This window comes from Coffea arabica, chromosome 8c (genome assembly GCF_036785885.1).
Source record: "Coffea arabica cultivar ET-39 chromosome 8c, Coffea Arabica ET-39 HiFi, whole genome shotgun sequence".
In the NCBI taxonomy this organism is placed as follows: Eukaryota; Viridiplantae; Streptophyta; class Magnoliopsida; order Gentianales; family Rubiaceae; genus Coffea; species Coffea arabica.
The window spans coordinates 25,282,992-25,303,106 of record NC_092325.1 but is presented as its reverse complement, the minus strand read 5'-3'; the positions used below and the strand labels follow the sequence as shown (position 1 = coordinate 25,303,106).

The window sequence follows — 20,115 nt, the reverse complement described above, 5'->3', positions numbered from 1 at the left end:
GACCTATCCCAAAATTCAGCAACTCAATAGCCAAGGAAATTAGCAAAAGCATAAGAAAATTAAACAATGAAGCATGGATTTAATGTGTTAAACAAAACTAAAAATTACCTCAATGTAGGTGTGTGTGAGATTGAGAGGGGGAAAGGGAAAGGAGAACCGAAAGACTGAGGGGAATTTTTTTCTCCTTCTTCTTGTGTGTTTTCTGTTTCTTTCGTCTGCCCCAGTCCGAGAGAGGGAGAGAGTGAGGTGAGGAGTTTTTCTTTTTCTTCGGTTGAGAAACCCGAGAGAGAGCCGAGGGTTGTGTTGGGAGAAAAGGTGGAGAGTTCCCTTTTTTTCCTCTTTCTTGTCTCCAGAAGAGAGACCCGAGAGGGAGTAGTTGGAGCCAAAAAAAGGTGGAGTTTTTGTGTGTTGGATTTTCCAAAAATCATGGTCTTCACCAAATGACAAGAAAGGTAAATAGGAACATGGAGTGTAAAAATGGGTTAATAGTGATTTTGGTGAAACAAAATGATTATGATGATTTTTTATTTTTTTAGTTATTTTTTTCTTTTTTCTTTCATTTTTTGTTTTTGTTTTTATTTTTTTTCCTAAACAAACATGCAAAAATAAGAAAAATGCACATTAAAATGCAAGAAAATAAAAAAATTACTAAATAGAAAAATTCAAGAAAACATTAAAATTTTGACAAAAATTTGGTGTCTACAATAAATTGTCAAAGTGCTTTGTATATGTTAAATGGGTACTTAGGCGAGGGTGTACTTTATCTCACTCGATCTATGCCCATTCTCTGTTCTTGATTTAATATGTGAGAATACATGTCTTGTGTTGAGTATCATCCCTTGTGCTATGTGCTGTTGGGGGTGATTACATGACTTGAGTATTTTGATGAATACTTTGTTGAGAGATTGGATATCTCAGGAGCTTGATTCCAGTCCGGTTCCAAGGGTAAACGGACTATTTGAGCCAGTCGAGGCTTGGTCGAAATTAGTCCAATACTAATTTTGGAATTTTGTTCTTTGTTAAAGCAAATTAATTTTGCTTTTCCTTGAGCTGCTGTGTGCTGATGACTGGCCAGGGGGGGTTGATAAAGTGAACGGGGAAAGTAAGTGGAGTTTACGTACTATGAGTATTTTGGTTGATGGAGTGTCAACAGGTGGTCAAGCTCGAGGAATTGAACTGGTTTTGAAGCCACTTGTATCCTACCATTGTGATGTTACATTTCTATTTATTGATGCAAAATTTCTTGGTTTACATGTTTATTTGGATGTGATTTTACGTTTTTACCCCCGATTATTCACTAAGCATATAGCTTACCCCATTCCATTTGTTTTCCTTAGCAGAGGCCGACACAGGGATCGCTTGGGAAGGTGTATAAATTTTTGGTTTATAGAATAGTTGATTTTACCCTAGTACTTATTGTAAGTTGACTAGTACGATGTATATATTTGTTATGACGATTATAGTTAGTAACTTATTTAGGGTTTACTTTCTGGTACTGGTGGTGTGTATGACTTAATGTAGTAGTTTTATGCAATTTTTTAAGACGTAATTGTGTAAATGGAACTCTCTTTTGCGCGAAGTCTGTTTTCTTGGTTTTAAGTATCGAATCCTGGCGCGAGTTAGGCAGACGATCCGATAAACCCTTTGGTACGCCTATAGGTACAGTGGGGTCGTCACATTGTAAATCACTTCCTTAAAGTTTTATTCGTCCACTAAATTGTGCAAAAGATCAAGGACGAATATCCTCTAAGATAAGATGAAGTTTGGTTGCAAAACTCTGCACTAAGTTGTTACAACTCCCAAAGAACAAAGAAGAGAAGAGCAGAAACTTTTCTAGAGTTTGTAGGTCTTTTTCGTCTACAGCCAAATGACCACAAATGATCCACATAAATCATATTTCATGTCCCATAAATAGTTATTAACTGTTAGAAACATGTTTGGAGTTGTATCTCTTCAAATGACAGTTGAAACCTAAAGGTTACAAAAGAAACGCAGAAAACTACCTCTAGAATTCTATCCAAATTTTCAATATTTGAAAATATTCTAACATTCCCTTCCCTTCCCTCTCCAATTGTGGTCGAAGAAGGTGGGGGAGGCAGAGAGGGGTCTGCCGAAAGGAGGAAAGGATGGAGGATGAGGAAAGAGGGGAAGGGAGGAAGAGAAAGAGGAGAAATGAGAAAGGAGGGGAGAAAAAAAGAGAGGGAAGAGAGAGAGGAAAAGGGAGGGAGGAGGAGGATGGGGTTGGTAGCAGTGGTAGAGAATAGTGATGGGTGGTTTTTTTAATAAAAAATTGTAATTAAATTTTAAATTTTAAAAAACACCCAAACAAAACAATTACGGTAAAATTTTTCATATGCAATGTTAAAATAAAATTTTTAAAAAATTACTCCAAAAACACTTAATCCATATTGAATTGTTTTTCACAGAATATACATTTGAATAGAAAGTTCGATTTAAAGTCATTGTTATGATTAGATAAAATCTACTTAAATTGTTATTTCTTTCACTCAATGGTCCTATGTAGAGCAAAAGCTAATATTATACATTTAAATACCCAAATTTGTTGTAAAATATATATATATATGTATATTTTTTAATAAAAGGGGAGAACCCCCCAAATTTTATTCAACAGCAACAAAATCATACGACGAAGGAAGCAAACCCTCCCTTCAATACATGCCAGAAAAATAAGAAAATACCTAACAACTAACGTTTCGAATATATGGATAGCCCATTGCATCCAAGTTAATCAACGACCGAGCCCTACTTGGAAGCAGATGATGAGATTGGAAAGTAACAAATGGACTCTCCAAAGATAAAGCCGCTAGGCTGTCTGCCACAGCATTCGCCTCACGATAGATATGCGTAATGGTCCCCTGCACCTTACCTAACAACAACCGAATCTGGCTTAAAATGCTACACAACGGCCACTTACCAATCGATTGACTAGTAACCAGCCGGGCCAACACTAGAGAATCTACTTCTACTAAAATATCTGACAACCCTGTCCCAACACACCACTGTAGACCAGTTAACAACGCTAACCCTTCCGCATGTACCACCTCACATTCCCCAAACTCCTTATAAAAAGCACCAAGCATCTTCCCTTCAAAATCCCGTACCACTCCTCCGCCTTTCGCCAACCCATTTGACACACTTGCGTCGGTGTTCAGCTTGACTGCCCCTCAAGGAGGCTTCCTCCAAGATATAGCTTGCGGACAGAAAGATTTATGTGGTTTGAGCTGAAAATACCGTGCAAAGTAGGTATCCGTATCCCCCTCCAACTGAGACCTTTTCAACATACGCGCAGCCCCCAGAGCAACCAACCACCCATTGATGTCTGAAATAACTTTAAAGCAAGCCGAGGGAACATTACCAAACCGAGCATCATTTCTACTACGCCACAGAAACCATAACACTACAACAGGTATAACACACCAAACATGATCCAAACACCCACTCCCAGAAGATTGAAACCACACCACTAGCAACGAAGAAACGCATGAGAATGAAGTCCACGGGATACCGCAAGCGCGGAAGAAATGCTTCCAGACAGCACTTGTGTAACAGCCCCACCTTCCCCTAAGGCGAACCAAAGGGGTTAGCGGACTGCCTGCCCAGCTCTCGCCAGGACTACGGAGCGGTTACACGCGTTCTAAAACGTTTCGGAAATGCAAAAGTGCGCTCGGACAAGCCACAAGAACCAAAATAACAAAATAATAAGCAAAAGGAAAACGATGAATAGTGCCTGGAATAGGGGAAACCGAGAACCCACCAAACAGTAATACATAGCAATTCAACATTTACAACCACACTTGGCATGTCAAAACTATACATATGGTATACACATATTCGGTTTGCCATTCAGAAGATGAACCCAATACACATTAGGGTTTCATGAGATGAGTTATTCAAAATAGACATATACATGGCTCAATTTGGCAACCAACACGTATGAGCTCCCAAAAGTGATTATTTTCCTGTAAGGAAAACAAAAGGGAACAGAAAGGGGTGAGCTTGCGCTCAATGAGGTACCAAACAGATAGCAATAAAATCATGGCATTTCATGTTTAACAAATCAGATACACATGCCAGATATAAAGCAACGGAACCACTGATTCAAATCAGAAGGATACGGGTGGCTCTCAGGAGCCAAATTTCCAGCTCAGTACTTGATCCAGACCGGTTGACCCTCCGTCAACGTATATAGAACCAAAGCGTCCGTAGACCCCTCTTCACTCCAAATTCCGTCCACCAAACACCCCTTTACCGGGCCCGCTCACCGTATCAGTAACAGAAATGGTAATACTCGAGTATACCGGAACCCAAGGGTCTCAATACCCAAAGATCCCCGAACAGACTACCGTGGTTCGTTATCTAATCGTCCAGGCCCTTGCCGGCCCGACTTGAATAACTTAGCCACAGGATTTGAGCTCATAGGTCACAGAAAAGTCGTTGGACACAAGCTTCCAAACGACGTCAGAACAGATACAGTTTCAGATACAGATAACAGATTCAGTACAGTTTCAGATACAGATACAGATAACAGATTCAGATAGACGTTCAGAATTGGAATATGAACAGACCAGAGAACGAGTGTGATAAAGTACACCCTCGCCTCCACTTTATCAAAGCAGTACTTGGCTTCAATAGTCATAAGTCAAGTATTCAGATATTCAGATATTTCACATAAAGGGTAGCAGGCAGTGGTACACTCACCGATTCAACTTCAAAAGTTTCACTTCAGATTGGCCTTAATCGCCAAGAAACCCTAAAATAATCAAAATAAACCAATTGAAGGTTTCATATCTAAAATCGAATAAACGGAATGCACAAGTGAGACATACTAATGCAAGGGTGCAAAAATATGATTTTCTTGAAAACAAAAAGATAACATCAAGACCTAGGCGCAAACAACCCAAAAGCCCTTCATTTCCATCAAAAGGCAAATCCAACTTAAAGAACCAAACGGCCTAGAAAATCGGGCAGCACTTCCCCTAAATTTCTTACTTTTCCAGCCATTAAGGCTTCATTATTTCCTCAAATCAGTCCCAACACCTCACACAAAAGTCATCTCATTCCCAAAAGCCGTTCACTAGGCTCAAAGTAGTACAAGTACAAAAGTTAGCTAGAAAATGACCGGAATAAGAGTAAGCCTTAAAACCATGCCAACCAATAGGGTTTCATAAAGCCATGCCAATCACAACCCCAATAGGGTTTCATATACATATATAAGCATAATAGCAAACCAGAAATTAGAAAATGGCCTTAGTCTTGGCCCCAAATAGAAAACTGTTTTACACTCATTATGCGGTAATGGCGTCAAATTCTCTACGGTTATCGGATGGGGGTGTAAGACCCACCGTTTCGAAGCTATGAAACAGGGCTACAATAATGTAGAAGACCACTCAATCCAGTTCGAAACACAACTAGGTCAAATATGCCAAATACTAACCCAGAATTCCTAAAACAGGTTCACAAAACACAAAAAACTGTAATCAGTATATCTCAGTCCATACAAGTCCAAATGCCGAAATTCCAAAGGCATAAGTTAGCTAAGACATCCAGCTACATTTCATCAGAAGACACCAACTCCAGAATCCAAACCAATTCCAGTCAAAATGGCCAATTACTATCGCAGTTTTCGCATTCTGTCCAAAGCAGAACAGCTACAGTAATTTCGTCATAACTCACTCTACACTAATCTAAATGCCCTGAAATTTTACAGGCACCTCAAACACATCAATACCTACAACTTTCATGTTTTGAGCAAAGTCTAATTCGGCCTCTAACCCAGTGATCTAAAACCGGACAGAATTGGGGTTCAAGAACCCTAACTTTTCAAATTTCACACCAAATCCAAAATTGATTGCATTTAACCACATTTCACATCCACTAGAGCCATTTCCAACCATTACAATTCATCATACAAGCCCCCAACATTAAGATCATATTAAACCAGAAAAATTCCCAATAAAATAAAAACTTCACCAAAACAAGCCAAATCAAGAAACAAATCATATATTCCTTCTCTCATGCCCCCATTAAGCACAAAATAAGCATTATTAGATGTAGTAGGGTGTTTCAAGCATCACTTACCAAGAAATCAAGAGAGAGAGGGATGTTGGCCACCTTAGACCTTCAAACAAACTTCACTAATCAACTTACTAACACCTAATGGAAGGATAATATGGAGTAGAATCTAGTATAGGCAATTTATTTTGGTGGATTGAACCATATGGAAGCTTGAGAGTTGATGAAATTCTTCCTTCTTGAGCTTGAGAGAGGGCCGGCCATAAGAGGTAAGAAAATGGCAATTTTTGTGCATTTTTTTGATATTTAATCCTTTGGTCAAAAAAGTCAAGAAAGTGAATAGTAATTCTTAAAGTCCAACCAATGGGAATGTGACACTTGTCACCTCATTAAATGCATTCCTATCTTTCTTTTCTCTCTCACATCAATCACTTCACACCCACTACTTATCTCTTAACACCCGATAAATTTTTCACAGTATCCGAAACTTAACCTTATTGGCCGAATTTTTCCGAACTTTTCGCACTAGTGGGTCCCACGTCCACTATTTATTCTTAATTTTCTAAAAACTCACCAATGCTAGAAAAATCATCTAAAACTTATATTTACTCATAAAAATTATCTAGAAAATTTTCCGGATACAGAAAGTGCAGAAAACAAACCATTGAAAATAAGAAAACCTGGAAATATAATAAAACCTAGAAAATGGAAAGATTACGGGTTCTCACAACTTGCCAAGTTGCCTTGCACAAAAATATGATGCAAAGACTCCTGTGAATCACCACAACAATCACACTTGGAAGCCAATGAAAACCCTCTAGAACGGAGCTTGTCATCCAACGGCAGAAAACCAGCCAAAATCCTCCAAACAAGGTAAGACATCTTTAACGGCAGCAATGGACACCAAATTCCGCGCCACACCAAAGACAGGTTACGCCGCTGTCTAATTAAATCCCATGCAGACGACACAGTGAACCTACCATCCGTTGAAGGAGCCCAAACCAATTCATCCTTAAGAGTTGGATCAACACTTGTCTGCAAAATACTATTAACGACCGATCGAGGAAGAACCTGGAGCAAACGTTCAATATTCCACCCTGTAGAGCTATAGAACTCAGCTACCAAACAATGAGGAGGCTCCCCATCACACTGGCTACTAAGCGGTTCGTCAAAAAGCCAACGATCGTACCAGAAATCGACAAACCCCTCACTAACACGCCAACGAAAATTGGCTTCAGCAACAGTCCGAACTGAGCAGACCCGCTTCCATATTGCCGACCCAACACCAACCTCTGCCGAGGACGGATGTTGGTCACCAATGTATTTTCGATGCATGAACCTTGCCCACGTAGAATTCTTTTGACGTATTCTCCACCATAATTTCATTGCAAACGCCTTCTCTACATCCAGCAGTGATCTGAAACCCAAACCCCCTTCTGCGACTGGAAAACATAATTTCTCCCAGGAAGACCAATGAATCCGTCTCCCATCCTTGCCATCCCACAAAAATGCATTAAACAGCCTACCTAGCCTTAGAAAAATCCCCTTCGGTGGTTTAGAAACCTGCAATAAATAAATAGGCATTGAGTTCAACACATGCCGAAGCAATATGATCTTCCCCCCAGCAGACAAGAAGCGGGAACTCCAATGAAGAAGCTTTGCTCTAACAGAAGCAAAAACTCCATCAAATAAAATACTCCTACTACGGCCACGAAACAGTGGCACTCCCAAATATCTCACAGGCCAAGATTGCCCTTGAAACCCCGTAGCTTGTTGAATTAAAATGATGGTATCCGAAGGAATCTTCGATGAACACAGAAACCTACTCTTGGCAAGATTTATTTTTTGGCCAGAAAGAATTTCATACTCTCGCAACAAGGACGACACAGCTTGCAGACAGTCAACCGATGCCCGTGTGAAGATAACCATGTCATCAGCAAACGCAAGAAACGGGACCAGCCCCCCCTTACTCAAAAATCTAAACCTCGGAGTGTTAGCAACCAGCTGCTGAAGTCTCCGTCCAAGGAATTCCGATACAAAAAGGAAAAGAGTAGAAGATAGAGGATCCCCCTGACGTACCCCTCTAGTCGATTTGAAAAAACTCGTGAGCTCCCCATTAACCAATACAGAAAACCACACGTTGGATATTAACCGAAAAACCAGATCTACCACACCTTCCTTAAAGCCAAATTCACGAAGCATGTACAAAAGAAACCCCCATTCCACCCTGTCATAGGCCTTCTCCATATCCAATTTCAAAATTACATTAGGATGACGCAATTTCTTGTCCAAATCCAGAATTAATTCCTGAGCGAGGAGGACATTATCCTGTATCCCCCTGCCCGGTATAAATCCAGTCTGAAACTCCAAAATCAACTTAGGAAGGAGTGTATTAATGCGGGTAGACAAAATTTTCGAGATGATCTTCGAACTAACGTTAGATAAGCTTATTGGTCGAAAATCTTTCCACTCACATGCACCCTCCTTCTTAGGCAGTAATGTGATCGTGGTACTTGAAAATCCGCGGGGCATCGAGGCACCAGCGAAGAAATCCTGCACCGCATCCATGAAGTCGTCCTTGATACACTCCCAGCAACTTTGATAAAAACCCCCTCCAAACCCATCGGGTCCCGCAGCACTCTGAGAGTCCAACGAGCATATAACCGTGTGAACTTCTTCTACCGATGGAGACTTCAGCAGCATATCGTTCTCTTCTGGCGTAAGTTTAGGCAGCTCAAGTGACGGCCTGATGCCAGAACCTGCAGCGCGGTCTGCTGTGAACAACGTGGAGAAAAAATCACTTGCTGACAGCTTAATATCCTCTATACTATCAAACCAACTGTCGCCACTTCCCCTGATGCGTGCAATAAAATTACAACTGCGTTTTTGCTTAACTGCTGCATGGAAAAAAGAGGTATTAGCGTCACCCTCTTTGATCCATTTAATCGCAGCCTTTTGTCTCCAAAATTCACATTCCAATGCTAGCTCCCGAGAATGAAGTGCCCTAGCCTCGTGAACTGCCGTCCTAGACACCGTATCCCGATTCTGATCATACAAAATTTCCTTGGCCAATAAATTGTCTGCTACCTGTTTGACCCTTTGAGAGACATTCCCGAAAACCTCCACATTCCATCGAGATAAAGCTCTTTTAACCACCTGTAACTTATTAAAGAATTTCTGCATTCCCACTCCAGAAACAGACTGAGACCACGCCAACTTGACTGTTTGTTGAAAACTGGAGTGACCGCGCCAGACATTGAGGAACCGGAATGATGATCGCCTTGTCGATGTACTACCCCCCTTGACTAGCAACGGACAATGATCAGACCGCCCCCGTTGAAGATGAGCTACTCTAGTCATCTCAACATCTGCGAGCCAGGCGGCATTAACGACCGCTCGATCCAGCCGCTGCCACATGCGACCATTAGTCCATGTGTAAGCAGACCCATCGAATTGAACTGGAAATAAGCCACTGCGATGTAAAGCTGAGTTGAATTCTTCCAAATCACGCATATTCGGAGAAGATCCTCCAATCCTTTCCTCCGCGCAAGTAATAACGTTGTAGTCTCCTACAGCAATCCACGGTAGAGTAACGGACATGGAAAAATGCTCCAAAGCCTCCCATAGCCTTCTCCTACCAATTCTGTTACACTTCGCGTAGACAGCTGAAATAATAAAAGAAGAGCCAGAAGGGAAAGACAAATAGACATGGACCAATTGATCCGCAGCTTCTACAAAAGAATATCGAACATCCGAACACCAGAATATCCAAATTTTGTTATTCACGAAAGACCTAGCAAAGTCAAACCCCAAAAACAACTGCACACTCCCCAGATGAGAGACATTGGCTAATGGTTCCAAAAGAATCAGTAACCTAATATTATTTGATCTACAAGTACAACGAATATACCGCAATGACTCCTTGTTCGTTGCACCCCGAATGTTCCACACTATAAACTTAATCGGATTTAACATTATTAGACCGAAGATTATAATGCGCAGATGAATTCATACCTTCTCGTTTCCTGGACTGCCTAGGACGACCCTTGTGTCCTTGAATCAACTTTTGCAGTAATTGAGAATCCGTATCATCCAGACACCCTCCAACCGGATCATAACAAAGCTTAGATGCTTTGATTCTGCTGGGTAAGCGATCCTGAAAACTTTTCAACTCCACCAAAGAAATCCCTCGCCCCCCTGACCGCCCTTCAGAACTAGACCGCACCAGACGAACACGATCGTGATTCCGCATAGGAGAAAGCGAAGAGGAATGCCGTTCATGGTTCGGCCCTTCAGACACAGTTGCAATTAGCAGCCCACGATTATCCCCGTCAGAAATGAGGATATCATCTGATAACTCCTGAAACGGGGAAGAAGAAACTTGGCGACCTAAGGCAAGCAAATTCTGCGTATCTTCATCAGCCCCCAGAGACGTATTTGAAAGAACAGGAACATGAACAAGTACAGTAGCTTGAGGAAAATTTCCCTGACTAGGATTAGCAGACTGAGGTGGCAAGTCAGCAGCAGCCTCCGGTGCCACCGGTGCATCTGGCGCTTGTATCCCCGGAACTTCCACTACCCCAGAACCCGCAACAGGCAGAGAGTCATCAACAGCAGATACCCCCTTTGGTTGAAAAACTTGTTTGACGTGCGTTTTAGATGATGGACCAGAACGAACCGGCCTCAATTCCGGATGTTTGCGATGACAGATGGCTTCTGTATGGCCAATCAACGAGCAAAACCCACAATAAGAAGGATAATCTTCATATTCAATTTTTTGCCAAAAACCCCACTGATCATCTCCGATCCAAATCCTAGATTTGGGAGGTTGCAATACATCAACCTCCAACAAAATACGGGCAACAGAAGGGCGTTTCAATGAAGCCGTAGCTTCATCCACTTTCAAAGGTCGGCCAAGTAGGGTACCGAGTTTAAGCAGAAATTGCTTTTCGAAAAACGGCAGTGGAAGACCCGGAAAATTGACCCAAACTGGTGCAATGGATGACTCGGCTCCTGGTTTAAAATCAATTGTCCATTTCGACAGAGACATATGAAACTTGCCAACATACCAAAACCGACGACACCAAAGCCTGGTGTAATCTTCCTCCTCTAATGGACGTAAAAGAATGTGCTTGGAATCTAACAAACCTATTGGGCACTCGCCCTTCAACCCCAACGAAACAATAAACTTGCAAATAAGTTCCATGGAAGGGCGGCCTACGGCAAATCTGCCGACCAACGCATTTGAGTAGGGCGCTGCTATCTGCAACATATCTTGACGAGAAATCACCAACGAAGGCTCCCCCTTGTATGTACTAAGAAGGCCAACACCACTTGATGCGGATGACGGAGATTGCGAAAGAACAGATGCAGACGTCTTCGCTGGTCGAACGAAAGGCGGCGCCTCCCCATGCAGGAGAGCCGCCATGAGAACCTAACCCGAACCCTACGTGTGTCTTAGAACCCAATTTGTTGTAAAATATGTCAATTCTCTCCTGAATTTTAAGATGTTCCAATTGATCATCTATCCCAATGGAGTAATGGTATGAATCTAATGTTGTAAAAAATTGATTTGATTTTCCTTTAATTTCAAGTTTTCTTCCAAAGATTAATCTATATGTGAATATAAGGATTTCTCTAATTGGTACCCCTGGAACATTCACGCCTACATTATACCTAACTTACCATGTGAATGCGTATATTCACAACACACCCTGCATTTAGATAATTTCCTAAATTAGTATCACTTTTGCCCAAAAGTCAACATTTGGAGCCATTTTAACGAGTAACCTGAGGGAATTGGACACCCATTAGCCAAATTCTATATATCCCTTTGTCCCAAAAATCAAAAATTTTTTAGGAATACCATTTTTTATTCATAGTGAAATTGTAGGTAGTGCTTTTCAAACTTTTCTAGTCTTACCCTTGTTTAAATAAAGAAACCTGCTAATGAAGTTATGGCCCTTCTTGGAGTATGAGTGATAATGGTGGGTCCTATTTAATTGTTTATTTTAAAATGATATAATGATGTAGTTATTAGTGAAGGGTACAAAAGGAAAGTAGATTGGGAATTTGTTTGACTTTTGCAATGAGACTTTTATTTTGGGACAACCAAAAAAGGTGAAAATATGATGTTAAAGTACTAATGTAATTAACCATCTCTTCTCTCCAAGTGGCATGCCTAATTGAGGGGAATTGATGGGTCATTTGGATACTTGTGGTTCTATTTTTTTTTTATGAGTTGATCTGTTATACACTGAGAGTATACACTATCTCTATTAGATGTATAACACATGCAAAATTTGATTTTAAATTAAGAATCTTATTAGTTGCAACACTGTGAGGACTCGCAAATTTATTTATTTTAAATTCCTATTACTAGTTTATTTAAATATTTAATTGCCCGTTTGCTTCGAATATTTTATTCCAACCTTTTTAGACCTGATTATATGGAACTATGACTTATATATATTTTTAAAATAACTTGTTTCAGAATTTTAATTTTTGGAAACCCGTTTAGTGAGAATAGTGAATACGCATTTGGAGGCAATAATCGATTTGAGGGTACAATGAGCTTGGACAGTGAAGACTCATATATTAGTCTTGTTATTCTTGGTTTTGATGATCACAAAAGTTTGTTTATACAGACCAAGAAAGTGAACACTTTGATCAGGTCTGTTGGAACAAAGAAAGCATATGTTCGTTTATCTCCTGACTACGTTGCTTTGGATGTGGCAAACAAGATTGGAATAATATGAATGAATTTAGTCATTGTTTTGTTTCGATCAAAGATATTGTCTTTTAAGTATGTCTAGTTTGTCATTCTTGGTACTTTGAAATATTTGTCTAACCTTCTTCAAATACAAGTGTTTTTTGTCCATCCAAGAATCAGGTTCAAATATGTCATGAAATGCAAAACAACCAAAATGAGAAGCAAAAACAGGACAATCAGGTCGGACGGCCGAAAGGAAACTGTCGGACGTCCGAAAAGATAAAGAACATCAGGAAGAAAGCACCGTCGGACGCTCACATGGAAGCATCGGACGTCCGGAAGGATTGGACGCTTGCCATCGGACGCTCATCAACCGCATCGGACGTCCGAAAAATTCCAAGATAACTTGCTAGCTCTCGGCCCAAGGTCGGACGCTGTGCTGTCGGACGACAAAAAACTTATCGGACGTCCGAACCTCAACTTGGCTATCATCGGACGATTGGTTCGGACGATGATTCGATCGTCGGACGTCCGACAGCCCCAACGGCTAGTTGACTCTTCAGCTGCCTTCTATCCGTTGGAAGCATTGATGAAGCCCATTTCTGGATCCCTTTAAAATAAAACTGGTCTGAACCAAGTAAAAGACTTTTGCACACTTTGTTTACAAGTTCTCAAGAGATATTTTAGCTAGAAAATAGTCTCCAAAGCAGATTTGTATTAAAATGGTGTGAATTTCTGTTGAGCATTTCTTTTGTGGTTGAAAAGATCTTTAGTGTAGTTTTGTTGAGGGTTTTCTGAGTGATTGTAAAACTTTTTAGCTTGACTAAGTGAGGCTTAGGGCAAGGAGGAAGTGCTCCCTCCATTGTACATCTAGTTGATCTTCTTTCATCAAAGAGAAGTTGCTCTTCCTAGTGTTTGGTCTTCAAGTTTGAGGATAGCTTGGTAGACACCTGGTTTGATTCCCTATTTTACTTTTCTGTTTAATAAAATTCTCATTGCTTTTCTATACTTATTTTTCTGATCAATATTGCTCCTGTCTTCTAATCTACTTGGTTAATCATTACTAGAAAAGAAGGTAAATTTTTATTAAAAAAAAAGTGCATAAATTTGGTTAGGATTTTAATCAACCCAATTCACCCCCCCTCTTGGTTGTCTTTGGGACTTACAATTGGTATCAGAGCTTGGTCTCCTTGAGATTAAGCTCTAACGGCTTGGAGTAAAGATGACAACCAGTCATGCTATGTTTGTTGAGGGGCAATCTGTTACTAGGCCTCCCATGTTCAGTAGCTCTAACTATATTAGCTGGAAAGAACGGATGATTATCTTTTTGCAATCTATTGATATTGAACTATGGTTTATTGTGAGTGAAGGACCGCATGAAGCTAACTTTCTTGATGCAGATACAGGGTTGCTTCGGCCAAAAACAAGAGTTGAAATGAATGCTCAAGATAGGACTAACCTCACATTGAATGCCAAGGCCATGAATGTTATTTATAGTGCCCTAGATTCAAATGAATCAATCAGAGTAAAAGGCTGCAAATCGGCTAAAGAAATGTGGGATAAACTAAGAGAAATCCATGAGGGTGGTGACAATGTGAAAGAACAGAAAAAGGCCATCTTGGTCACGAAATATGAATCATTTAAAATTGAACCTCTTGAGGATATTGACAAAATGTATTGCAGGTTCACTGACTTGATCAAAGATCTCGAGGCGTTGGGCAAAGAGTACACCTTGGGAGAGAAGAACAGGAAAATTCTCAATGCCTTGGGCAAAGAATGGGAAAATAAAGTGACTGCAATAGAGGAGGCCAAGGATTTAAGTTCTGTGCCTATTGAATCTATCATTAACTCACTAACCTCTTATGAGTTGAAACTGAAATCTAAAGTGCAGGAGGAAGAGGATGCTAGAGCAAAGAGAAACATTGCTCTAAAGACTACTCAAGGTGAAGATGATACAGCTCACTTGGATGATGAAGACTCAGATGGTGATGATAATGATCTTGCTCTCATCACCAGAGGCTTCAAGAGAATCTTGAATAAAAGAAAGTTTAGGAGGGGAGGACCTAGCAATCATTTCCAGAATCAGCCATCTATCACAAAGTACAAAGGAAAACAAGATTTCAACAAAAAACAGTTGGACAAATGCTTCGAATGTGGACAGCCTGGACATTATGCAAACGAATGCCCCATGAAGAAGATGAAAGATGGAAAAGCTGATCGGAAGCCAAGATTCAACAACTTTCAGATTACTTGGAATGAATGCAACTCCGAAGGGGAAGTTGAAGAAGAGGAAGAATCAGCTCAAATGGCCTTCATGGCTATTGGAAATAATGAGGTAACTTCCACACACTCTCAATCTGAAAGTGATAATGATGAAGATGATGATCTTGAATCTTTTGTTGAAAAACTGCATAATGCCTTGAAGGAATCCTATGATAAAAACAAGCAGTTAAAACAGAAAATGGCTTTTCTCATTCAAGAAAATGCAAGTCTTTTTCAACAAAATAAACAACTAAAGACCGACAATGAAAGTCTAGTGAGAGCCGGATGTAATATTCAAGATGAACTTGATAGAAAGACAAATATTTGTGAAATGCTGAAGGAAAGACAGGGTGATTTGAAAAAAAGAATGGACAACTTGGATGAGACTTTGAAAGCAAGAAAGCAGGAGTTTAGCAAAAGGAATATGTTATTTACCCATCCTACTACTTTTCAAAGAACATTTGCACACAACAAAATTGCACATGATTTCACAACATATAGAAGAGGTGGATTGAGATATATCAAACCAGTACATGTTAAGGACTCTTCCATTATGTGTGGTTTTTGTTGTCAAAGAGGGCATTTGAAAGGTAATTGCTATGTGAAAAGAAATCTGAACAAAGGGATGAAGTGCATGTGGTTAGTTAGATACAATGCTAACTATTATGGACCCAAAAATTAAAAAGGGTACCAAACACCTTTTCTTTTCAGGAAAAATGCTCAAACAAGTCCAAATGGTTCATTGATAGCGGCTGCTCAAGGCACATGACCGGTGATCCTTCCTTGTTCATAAAGCTGAAATCAAAATCAAGTGGAAAGGTAACATTTGGTGATGATGTGAAAGCTAAGACAATTGGAATAGGTGATGTTGGTAAGGATGGTGAAACTTTTGTTCATAATGTGCTCTTGGTTGATAATTTAGGTTATAACTTGCTTAGTGTTAGTCAATTGTGTGATAAAGACTTGTATGTGTTGTTTAAAAAGCATGAATGCATTGTACTTGATTCCAAATATAATGTTGTGTTCAAAGGTAAGAGGTTTAATGACATATATATTGTGATTCTCGATAAAGTTGATTCTTCTAGCTTAAAATGTCTTAAAGCTTCAAATGAAGATCCTTGGTTGTGGCATAGAAGACTTTGTCATTTTAACATGGATTTACTAAAGGAAATTTCGAAAAAGGAGTTGGTTAGAGGCTTGCCAAAAATTAGTTTTGATAAGGACAAAATATGTGATGCATGTCAATTTGGGAAGCAAACTAAAATTTCTTTTAAACCAAAAATGTGTGTATCTACTTCAAAACCTTTGGAACTCTTGCATCTTGATTTATTTGGTCCCACTCAAATCACTAGCTTGGGAGGTAAGAAATATTGTTTTGTAATTGTTGATGATTATTCTAGATACACTTGGGTGATATTTCTTGCTCATAAAGATGATGCCTTCAAGAATTTTACTTCAATGTTTGCTAAAGTGCAAAATCTGCTTGGGTTAAAAATTGTTAGGATTAGAAGTGATAATGGGACGGAATTCAAGTATTGTGGTTTTCCAGAATTTTGTGATCATAATGGTATAACACATGAGTTTTCTATTGCAAGGACTCCACAGCAAAATGGTGTTGTAGAAAGGAAAAATAGGACTCTCCAAGAGGCTGCTAGAACTATGTTGAATGAATGTAGGTTGCCTAAATATCTTTGGGCTGAAGCGGTAAACACCGCATGTTATGTGATGAACAGAATCCTCTTGAGACCTATTTTGAAGAAAACTTCTTATGAACTGATTTTTGATAAGAAACCTACGGTTGGTTATTTCAAAGCATTTGGTTGTAAATGTTTTATTTTGAATCTAAAGGAACATCTTGGTAAGTTTGACAAAAAATCTGATGAAGGAATATTTTTGGGGTATTGTGAGAATAAAAGAGGATATAGAGTTTTTAATAGAAGAACACTTGTGATTGAAGAAGCTATACATATAACATTTGATGAAGCCAATGATGATAATTCCAAAAGTTTGTGTGAGGATGATGATGTAGGTGTTCGAGAAGGAATGGAAAAACTATCAATTGGAAATGAAGGAAGTTCTAAACCAGCAGCAACTGAAATGGAAAATGAAGTTCATAATGATCAAGAAGTGGAAGATGAAGACAAAAATGATGATCCACTCAAAGATCTTCCCAAGGCTTGGAAATTCAGCCAAAATCATCCAAAAGAGCTTATAATTGGTGATCCATCCGAGAAGGTAAACACTCGTTCCTCATCTAGAAAATTGATTGACAATTTTGCTTTAGTTTCTCTTTTTGAACCCAAAAATGTCAATGATGCTTTAAAGGATGAAAACTGGATTTTGGCAATGCAAGAGGAACTTAATCAATTTGAGAGAAATGAAGTTTGGACACTTGTTGATAGACCTCAAAATCAACCTATCATTGGCACAAAGTGGATTTTTAGAAATAAGTTGGATGATAAAGGTGTTGTTGTAAGAAATAAAGCCAGATTAGTTGCTAAAGGATATGCACAAGAAGAAGGCATTGATTTTGATGAAACATTTGCTCCCGTAGCAAGATTAGAATCTATTAGAATGCTTCTTGCTTTTGCTTGCTTCAAAGGTTTCAAATTGTTTCAAATGGATGTTAAAAGTGCCTTTTTAAATGGTTTTATTGATCAAGAAGTGTATGTGGATCAACCCCCCGGTTTTGAAAATACAAAATTTCCAAGTCATGTGTTTAAACTTTCTAAAGCTTTATATGGTTTAAAGCAGGCTCCAAGAGCTTGGTATGAAAGATTAAGTGGGTTCTTGATTGAAAAAGGTTTCAAAAGAGGTATTGTGGACACCACACTGTTTACTAAGCATGTGTTGAATGACCTTCTTATTGTGCAAATATATGTTGATGATATTATTTTTGGTGCTACTAATGAGTATCTATGTAAGGAATTTTCCACCACTATGCAAAATGAATTTGAAATGAGTATGATGGGAGAATTAAATTTCTTCCTTGGACTTCAAATACATCAAGCTCTTGAGGGAATTTTTATAAATCAAGCAAAGTATACCAAGGAATTACTGAAAAGGTTTGGCATGGAGGACTCAAAGCAAGTTGGAACTCCAATGTGCACTTCTACAAAGCTTGACAAAGATGAAGAAGGTAATCATGTGGATGAAAAGCATTATAGAGGTATGATCGGAAGCTTACTCTATTTAACTGCAAGTAGACCGGATATCATGTTTGCTGTTTGCTTATGTGCTAGATTTCAATCGTGTCCAAAAGAATCACATTTGAATGCTGTAAAAAGAATTTTTAGGTATTTGAAAGGTACATTAGACTATGGTCTTTGGTATGCTAAATCCAGTGAGTTTGCACTATATGGTTATTCGGATGCTGATTTTGGAGGGTGTCGTGTAGATAGAAAGAGTACTAGTGGATCTTGTCACTTTCTTGGAAATTGTTTAGTCTCTTGGTTTAGCAAGAAACAAAATGCAATCTCATTGTCTACAACCGAAGCGGAATATATTGCCGCTAGTGCATGTTGTGCTCAACTTTTATGGATGAAGCATACCCTGAATGACTATGGATTGTTGTATGACTGCATGCCTGTATTCTGTGATAATACTAGTGCTATAAATTTGACCAAAAATCCTATTCAGCATTCTAGGACAAAGCATATTGAAATAAAGCACCACTTTATTCGTGATCTTGTTCAAAAAGGTGAAATTTGTGTAAATTATGTTTGTTCTAAAGATCAATTTGCTGATATTTTTACAAAAGCTTTGCCATTAGATCAATTCATTCATCTAAGATCAAAATTAGGAATGTTCGAAAAATCATCATAAATTTTTCATTGCCTTCGGACGTCCGAAAGAGGATGAACGGACGTCCGATGATGTTCTTCAGCCATTTTCCAGATTGCGCCTGTTCGGACGCAGCTGTCGGACGCACAACTTCGTTCGGCCGTCCGACAGTGCAACGGCTCATTTTTTAAAACTACTTTCTTCCTCATTTGCTTCAGACTTTTCCTATTCTATTTCCTCTCGGACGAAAACCCTCTCATCTCTCACTCTCAAATTCACATCATTCTGAGACCCTCATTTCAAAATTGACTCAACCAAAACAGTTCCTGATCAATTGCGAGTCATTTTTCCTGATCATTTCACAGAATCATCTATCATTTCACAAATTCCCAAATTTTCCTCTAAACCCTACATTCTTATAACCGCTCTGACAAATCTTGTTCAAACCCTTTTTTGTCCAAAAATTTCTGTGCGATTCACTTCCTTACTACTGTGTGCATCATTTGCATCCTGCATTCCATACATTTCACACAATGGTGAATCTTAGAGGAGGAAAAGTTACTGCCGGACGCAAGCATCCACTCAGGGATGAAGATGAGGATCTTCCTACTGTCAAACGGACATCCAAACGCTTCAAAAGGGGAGCTATCAAGGGTCAAATGTCACGGCCTACACCACAACCCTCATCTCAGCCTGAATCTGGTCAGGGAACATCTTCTCAACCGCCTCCAAAATCAGCCACTCTCCCTACTTTCTTTGATGATGCGGCGAAAGAAAAATACTCCTGGATATCCCAGAAGGGTATCATTCCTCAACGAACTGTAAACCCCTCTGAATTTCGCTCCATAGGTTTAGATTCCATTCTGAGTCTATTTGCTTTTCAAAAATGGTCTCATCTGATCTCTATGCCCAATGTCTACTATCCTGAAATGCTGCATCAATTTTTTGCAAATCTTAGGAAAGGCACGGATGAAACTGAGATCATGTCCAGGGTAAATGGGGTAGACATACTCTTTGATTCTGATACTGTGAATTCAATTTTAAATACTACCATTGAACGTTTATGCAAAGATAAAGTTGCTAATTTCTTTTCATATGAAGAGCTCCCTACTACTGCTAATCATTTTGATGGGACAAAAATGTTAACTTATTTCAAAAGAAGTTTTTCCTCACCCACTGATGCTAAACTAAATGATCTTGCTCCGGTGAATCTTATTGCCTTTTCAATCATTTCAAACCTACTTGTACCCACTGATGGACACAGAACTGATGCAAATAAAATGGAGTTGTATCTGTTTTATTGTTTTCGAGAAAAAATTCGCATT

General features: G+C 39.3%; 1 protein-coding gene across 1 annotated transcript; it reads right to left on the bottom strand.

Moving 5' to 3' along the window:
• Positions 1-6,747: 6,747 nt before the first annotated feature.
• LOC113705847 (uncharacterized) lies at positions 6,748-11,461 on the bottom strand. The gene is made up of 2 exons (XM_027227755.2): positions 10,048-11,461; positions 6,748-9,764 (listed from the first exon to the last, which is right to left on the bottom strand). The coding sequence occupies exons 1-2, from the start codon at positions 11,459-11,461 to the stop codon at positions 6,748-6,750; spliced, it is 4,431 nt and encodes a 1,476-aa protein (XP_027083556.2).
• Positions 11,462-20,115: the final 8,654 nt, after the last annotated feature.